The 8074-nt window shown below is 31.0% G+C and overlaps 1 protein-coding gene across 1 annotated transcript; it reads left to right on the top strand.

Annotated features, from left to right (window-relative positions):
- The first annotated feature begins 622 nt into the window (after positions 1–622).
- LOC132753825 (neurogenic locus notch homolog protein 2-like) lies at positions 623–7591 on the top strand. The gene is made up of 10 exons (XM_060744361.1): positions 623–783; positions 1258–1409; positions 1873–1984; positions 3007–3129; positions 3368–3487; positions 4152–4265; positions 5076–5138; positions 6034–6176; positions 6544–6658; positions 7164–7591. The coding sequence occupies exons 1-10, from the start codon at positions 720–722 to the stop codon at positions 7502–7504; spliced, it is 1347 nt and encodes a 448-aa protein (XP_060600344.1). The 5' UTR covers positions 623–719; the 3' UTR covers positions 7505–7591.
- Positions 7592–8074: the final 483 nt, after the last annotated feature.

Genomic DNA, 8074 nt, shown 5'->3' with positions numbered 1-8074 from the left:
ATTTTATTTTTGTGTATATGGAGGGTGGTGGTGAGGGGTATTTTCACTGCCAGAATTACTATAACCCATTGCTTGTTGTCCATTTGATTTAAGAAAAGATTATAGTCATAATTCAATGTTGCTCATCGACTATTTTGTGGTTAATGATGGAAAGACAAACTTGAAATCTTAATAAGTTATTATTAATTCATTATTAAATACAAACATAAACTGTCGTTAAATAGGCAACTTAATGCAGCAAATTTATACTTATTACATAGTTTTACATACTTCATTTAATTTCGATAATGTCAAAATAATCTTTAAGATATCACTTGAACTACTTTAAAGCAGACTTAATCCATAATACTTTGTACATACAGTAAACTTTGACTTAAATTCAAATTTTCAAGAGTTATTAAGCTATGTTTTTATCAGGAAAAAATGATAATTTTTGTTAAAAACATACTTGAGTTAAGCGATATCTTGCAAAAACATTACAATGAAAATACTTGAGTTGAGATTTACGATCCTAAAGACGAGATACACAACTTTTTGACTCTAACAAGTATTGATAATGTATCCAAAAAAAATTAAATAAAGGACACATTTCATGTTCAAGTTTAAACTTTGATAATATGGATGCTTAACCTGAACTTGAGCTTGTCAAGTGAGTGCATATTACTGCATATTTTATACCATGTTGTAAATGCATTTCCTTTGCCGTTGAGTAATAAAAAATGGACGCAAAAATAGTTGCACTGTTTCTCTTGACAAATTGGCTAGTTCAAACCCTTGGACAATGTAAGTTATCTTGTATCTTATATATTCATATTCCAATTTATGTTGAATATTGTTAAATATGTTAAATAATATTGTACACATTTCATGTCAGTATATTTTATCATTTGCTTCATTAGACCTTTAATTAGGATTTTCTGTTAAATTACATTTTTCTACATATCATTGCATGCCTTTATCATCAACGAAATACCGAATTTTCTTTCTTAAAATTCATAATGTATTTGGAAGTCTGTTTTTCTTTATAATTGCTTAATCAAATCACTGTAAATTATACTTATTTCTATTTATGATTATTTTTAATAAAAAGATTACTACACTAATGTTTATATTTTACATATTTAGTGACAGTGTTATGTTGCTTTGTCCTCTATGTTTTGAAGATTGATTAACACCATACTTGTCTCGATAACATTTGTACGATTTCTAAATGTGTTTCCATTGCTCTCATTATTATTATTTTGTTTTTCATTCTAGTACACAGACCATGTTCGGGGTCATGTGACAATGTTTGTTACGCTGAGTTTTCAAAATACGACGCTAATTCTTTTCTTGCTAATGGTAAGAGGGCTACTCCTAGAGAATGCTGTCACGAATCTTACTGTGAAAGTCAGGGGACAAAATGCTATGTGAGTAGGACAGTATAATATTAAAACTATTTTAAGTAAAGTAATTTCAAATACGATATTTATACACGGTCATTGGGCGTTTAATACATTGACAGAATTGCTAAATATGTCTGCTTTTGAGCATATTTATTTGCTTTATTTTGTTGTTATTTATTTGTCATAAAATCTTATTTTTCTTTCCGTCTCGCTCACAGATTTTATAACTATTCTTTATGACATAAAGTTACAGTGTTTACAATTACGATAAGCGATCTTTGTAAACCGAATAACAGTTGCCATACAAAACTTGCTTACTTCTCAGTGAGCCATTTATTGCGATTTTTTATGAACGTAATTATGACCTTAAATCATTTCATAGCAACCCTTTTATGATAAAAGACACGCTTTTATCATGTTTTGAGTTTCATTATGTTCTGCCTGTATTCTAATAGTTATGAAATATGATTTTACTTTTTGTCGACAGACTGAGCAATACAGGGCTTACATAGCAAACAAGTTTTCAAAGTCCTGTCCTGCTGGGCAAACTGTGGCGGTAACATCTTGGTGCCCGGGACATTATGCCTATGATTGCAAAGGTGTTTTATTGATAATTTTAACCAGATTGATTACATTTGCAATATCAAGTTATCTTTATATGTTTATCTTCCTTACTCCACATATTTGAAAAATGTATTTTGTTTGTTTTGTTTTTTGGGGTTTTTTTGTTCAGTCTTTGCATACACGTATTAAGTTACATGTATCTGTATAATAATAAGTGGTAGATTGTTAATGTTATAAACTTAAACTTAAATAGAATCCATCAACTTGACAGACATATAAATGAAATTGATGAATCAATCAAACAAACAAATATAGAATATGTTATACTGTATACCAACGTTAAACTATTATTTACAATCCATCCAGTTCGAGACGCGTCATGGTTAAAACAACTAGTATAATGAAAATTATAGTTAAAATTACTATACGATACTTGTCCGGATACTGTTGAACATACCTCGTATTTGTCATTGAAATTTGATAAGCATTTTTTTGATAAGCATTTTATGTTAGAATCATATACATTCTGGACAATATGCTTAAAAGATTATGTCAAATTTAATTTAAGCCCTATGGAGCACCAAGAATGCTTTTTATTGTTATGTTCAAAGGCGTTTATTTTTGTCTCTTGTTACAGTTTCAAAAGCGTTACTTAATAGGTTTAAATACTTTTCTTCTCTTGTATTTTAGAATATAATACAATTTTATTGAATAAGCATTTTGTATGGAAGTCTAAATGCCACTTTGTGAACATTTTGCTTTGTTACCATCAACTATTTCACATTCAACGCTATTTTAATCAGGTGATAAGAATTTCACATGTTGTTACTACATTACTGCAGTATTATAAAACACATGTTTTCTCTTTCTGTATAAAGAGAATTTATTCTTATCTGAGACATACTTTAACTTCACCAAATCTTTTCATAAGATTCAAGTTAATTTACCATATCAAAACTCAAGCTTAGAAATAAAACATTACCTTAGTTTCGTTCTTTTGCTGCTTGAAATGAAAGATGCATCTGCAGAATTAGATTTTTAATATGTTTTTTTCTAGATATCTGTTCGGCTCTTGGAAGGGATCGCTGTGCCAATGGTGGAACATGTATATCTTTTTTGAATGGCATTGGTTACTCTTGCACTTGTCCTCATGGTTTTCTTGGAGATATTTGTCATATAGGTAAACTGTCACATTTGTCGACTAACTTGAGCTCATGCAGTTATGTTTTAGTGTTATGACTTCCGTTTTAAATATGAAAAGATGTTTTTCTGTGATTCTTTAGCTATATAACTGTTTCTGTGTTTTTCAATAATTTAAATAAATTCCTTTGGTTTGAAAAAAAGAAAACAATTATGAATCTAAGAAAGTTTATACAGAATTATCTTATCTAACAGGCTATTATCATTATACATGCTAGATATAGACGAGTGTGCATCCAGCCCGTGCCACAGTGCATACAGTATCAATTGCACAGATGGTGCTAGCGACTATATTTGTCACTGCAAACCCGGTTACACTGGAAAGAACTGCCTTACTGGTAAGTTTATTTTAACATAACTTAAACCGGCAAGCCTCCAGATAAGCAAATGGCGCTTCAAAATATTCAACTTGTAAAAAAAATATGACTAAAACAGATAATTATTAATGGCCATATTCATACCCAAGTAATGACTAGAATAACTATTAACAGAATTATGACTTTTCTTCAAATATGATTATCTTTGACGACTGTTTCGTTATTTTTTTAAGTTATAATTATCAAGTGCGAGGTAAGTGTTTGTCTATGTTCACTTAAAAATAAGTTACCATTATCAATTGTTTCGTAAAGATGTATTCAGTTGAAGGTTTGCCACTTTAAATACTTATATACTTATAGAGAAATCAAAACTGATACAAATTGTGATACAAAAAAACTATGATAAATGCTTAAATCGGTAATCAAGCAAAGAAAAATTTAAAAAAATGAATTTTTATACATTCAATTTGATAATGATACTAGATAACGGTTTTTTTGGTAAAAACTTTTAAATCCATGGACCTTTTTTGCACACAAAAGGTCCCCAGGGACTGTACTACAAGTAAAATTGACCATTTTCGTTTATTATATACCAGTAATATCTGTTATTTTTACATTTCGATGTTTACGAGTGTATGTAGATATGTGTTCATGTATGTTTAATATAGGCTCTTTTTCATAATAGAAATCAACGAGTGTTCTAGTTATCCGTGTCAGTATGGAAGCACGTGCGTTGATCTAATTAATGGATACAGGTGTCTGTGCCCTGATGGTTACACGGGGGAAAATTGTGACATCGGTGAGAACTTGTTTTCTTCCGCACACACACTTATGATATTTTATACTTTGTCTTTTCAAACGAATATTTTATATCATTTAATGATTAGTATTTGTTTTTTGTTTCAATCTTAATAAAACTAATCTTAAAATCATTACTTCATACAACATTGGATAATTTTCTTGTCTATTAAATAATTTATTTATTTATTTATTTGACCAATAATGTTGTTGTTGTAAATTACTACACATCTGTGAATGTTTGAAATTCTAAAAACAAGCATGATTTGTCTCCATAGTAAGTTAGCTGACATTAGTGGGTAAAGAAGGTCGCATTCACTTACGGCTGTCCTTCATGAACAGGCTCAGTAATACCGAGTCTGCAACACTTTACAATTGTTGCCGTGTTAACATGTATATACTATAGTTTATGTTACATAGACTTAGTTTATTATCTCAGAAAATCATTCGATTTTCTTTCTAATTGCTAAAGTGACACCGTGCTCATTATTTTCGCTGTCAAACAAAACCTTATTAGCATTATGTATTTAAAAAGATTCACTATTATAATGGTGACTGACCAAGACCTATTCAAGCCATGGAATTATAACTTGAATTTAAATGTCATCTCAGATGGGCAATGGGCATAATGTCTCTTTATTTATAAGATGAAAACATCAATTCAGCTCTAATATTTTTTATTTAGATTTTCAATGATATATTTCAGATAACATCGCATAAAATGTATTTACTTTTTTCCTATATTTTTATTGATTTTGCTTTTATTTCTTGTTTTAGTTGTACCTTTTTTATTTGTACTGTTATATTTCAGAGGTTCTGTGTTTTAGAGGACTTGTTCCTATCTCTTGTGACGAATCCTACTACAATTGCACAGGTAAATTTATGAAACACGAATATTAGTGGAAGAAGAAGTATTCTGTATTTCTATTTAATGATGGGATCATAGTGAAGATATGTATACATAGGTTAGAGCCAAAAGGAGGCCCTTCATTACTTTATTACTTAAATTTTTGCTCGGCAGAATATCGGCCGTATAATGTAATGCACCTGGCCACCTATCCGCCCGTTAACAAATGTGTGTCTCTGTATTTTTTAAACCGATTTAAGGAAGTTGAAACTATTTGGCAGATATGCTATCCATAATACGAGCATCAGTGTAGGATACCTCACATTATAAATTAGGGCGGCACACTGAATCACTACATATAAATGTGTGTTTGCTTCTCTCTTTTTTTGAAATGAACACTATTTGGCTTTTTTTCCATTAAAACTATTTTGCAGATATGTTAATCATAATGAGACGATGTACAAACCACTGGTTTAGGCTCTCTCACTTTCAGTTCAATATCGCACGTAGTAATCTAAAATAAAAAAGTATATTATCAAAAGGAGAATACTCTGAAATAACTGTTGAAAGGAAGATTACTTTGTTATATTTTTGGGGGGTTATTTTATTTTATTTAATTTTTAGAATAGATTATAAGTCCATACTGTACAAATCTACAAAATATACCAACGTGATAAAGTCATTAAGTCAGCAATTAAATTCACGCACGTGTTATTGAGCCGTTATTTTATTTTTAATCAATGGTAAAGAGATTGTTGTTGCCTTATCAACATATTGCGCTTGAAAAGGACCATATCTAATCAATTAAAATCAATGTTTTTTGTGACCCATCTGTGTACAGTTCAAGCATTTTTACATATACATCTGAACATGTCATTCACACCTGTTACCTATGATATATTAAAAATTTATACCACTACAGAGGACTGGCATTTTCATTCTCCCTGCAACAACAAGAGCGTGCCTGCTGGAGATGTAAGGTTTCCACATCCGTTGTCACATGACAAGTTCCTCATGTGTGATCTTATGGGAAGAACATACATTGTATACTGTCCACCGAATCAGGTATACTTTTGATAATGTTCACTTAGTATAATAGTATATGGTAATACCTTAAAGAAGGGTAAAACCTTTAGAAACTATTTTTATGTTATTGCAATACAAAACGTATAAATATTTATATTAAGCAAATAGCAAATAGCAAGTAGCAAGAAATTTATTTAAATAATTCAAAAGTATAACAACAGTTTCGTGTATCTTTTTCAGTAAGTAAGACCGAAAAGCAACATACTAGACTGACTGATATTAATTACACGACAAGACGAATGCTCAGCAATAAGCAAACATAAATCATTTAACGTTTTTAATTGACCAATTAATGTTTAATTTCTTTTTTCACAAACTCTTATTAAAGACCTATCCTGTATTGTAGGTCTACTATGCAGAATGTTCCCAATGTGCTCCTCCAGGTCAGACTTTCTCTGGAGCATGTGAGAAAGCTGTAACTGGTGTCAGTAATCCATGCACAGAACAGAACATCATCCAAGGTAAAGAATTATCTTCCTCAAGGTTGTTCAGTACTGTTTTTGTTATCCATTAAGTAAAATAAATACACACTTATATTTCTAATGCTAGATTTAAACTGTTGAAAAATACATTTTTTACATTAATATCCAGATCGAAATATTATTCAGCTTCAGTTCCATCTAATATCATTTTTGTTAAGACGGCGTACGATAAGGGCAGTCTTTTACCTGCACAACGATGGCGAAATATTTATTGTATTGTATTTGAGCCGCGTCACGACAAAACCAACATAATGGGTTTGCGACCAGCATGGATCCAGACCAGCCTGCGCATCTGCGCAATCTGATCAGGATCCATGCTGTTCGCTATCAGTTTCTCTACTTGTAATAGTGTTGGTAAGCGAACAGCATGGATCCTGATCATACTGCGCTGATGCGCAGGCTGGTCTTGATCCATGCTGGTCGCAAACCCATTATGTTTGTTTTGTCGTGACGCGGCTCATATTCTATTTTATTTGAACTGAAGGAATTACGTATTTCCCGTATCCTGGCGTGAGCAGCAAGTATATCCACTGTGATGTGTGGGGTCAACCATGGGAATCGGATTGTCAACCAGGTTACATCTGGAACCAACAAAACTTGACTTGCATCAATCCAACACGATACAACCCATGTAAACAACATGGAACACTGACACAAGCTCTGTATCCCCACAACTGCGACCCTCATCTATATGTCCATTGCAATGGAAACGGACAGTATTTTATTCAAGCTTGTCCACAGGATTATGTTTTCTTACCAGCACGACTTTCCTGCTTCCCTCAAGGTACCCCCGGCACGGAAACCCTTCAAAACACGTGTCCATAATCGAGTGAAGTTCACAAAGACAAAAAGAATACGGTTTTATTCAGTAATGTTTATAAGTATTGAAGTGCCATTTTTGTAATATGATAGGTTTGGTAAAAAAATATTATAAATAATATTTTTTATGCTAGCTATCTTACCATATTACTGTGTTGTGTTTTCTTTTTAAACTTTCAACAGTTGTATTTTTTTTAAAAAAAAATACATTTCTTTATTCAAAACTTATTTGATCTAGATGCTATTTTCAGTTTTACAAATACAAAAAAAAAACAGTAGAAATGTCAATATTCGGTATTTGTCCTTTTTAAGTGAATAATTATTATAGTATTGGTTTAAACATATTTTATTCGTCACATAAGCATATTTACATACATGATATTAACAATCAATACAAGAAAAGGATTAGACTGGAAGCAACCTAATGCTTATTGAAGTCTTTTTCCCTATGTACAATAAATATATGAGCAAAATAAGGCGAAAGAAATTGTCGTTTGTTGACTAAAAAGACTAATGTGTTACAAATTGCATCGAATAATGAATAAATAAATATAAATCTTTTGTTTTAAAGAAAAG

Source organism: Ruditapes philippinarum, unplaced genomic scaffold, assembly GCF_026571515.1.
Source record: "Ruditapes philippinarum isolate M1 unplaced genomic scaffold, ASM2657151v2 ctg4048_1_1_1_1, whole genome shotgun sequence".
In the NCBI taxonomy this organism is placed as follows: Eukaryota; Metazoa; Mollusca; class Bivalvia; order Venerida; family Veneridae; genus Ruditapes; species Ruditapes philippinarum.
This window is presented reverse-complemented; position numbering and strand designations above follow the sequence as displayed.

Bases quoted from the DNA above. Each gene is read 5' to 3' on its own strand.
- LOC132753825 (XM_060744361.1), top strand. From the start codon at position 720: ATGGACGCAAAAATAGTTGCACTGTTTCTCTTGACAAATTGGCTAGTT. The intron at 1,985-3,006 runs GTGTTTTATTGA...GTTTTTTTCTAG, and splicing joins TTATGCCTATGATTGCAAAG to ATATCTGTTCGGCTCTTGGA. The intron at 5,139-6,033 runs GTAAATTTATGA...ATACCACTACAG, and splicing joins ATCCTACTACAATTGCACAG to AGGACTGGCATTTTCATTCT.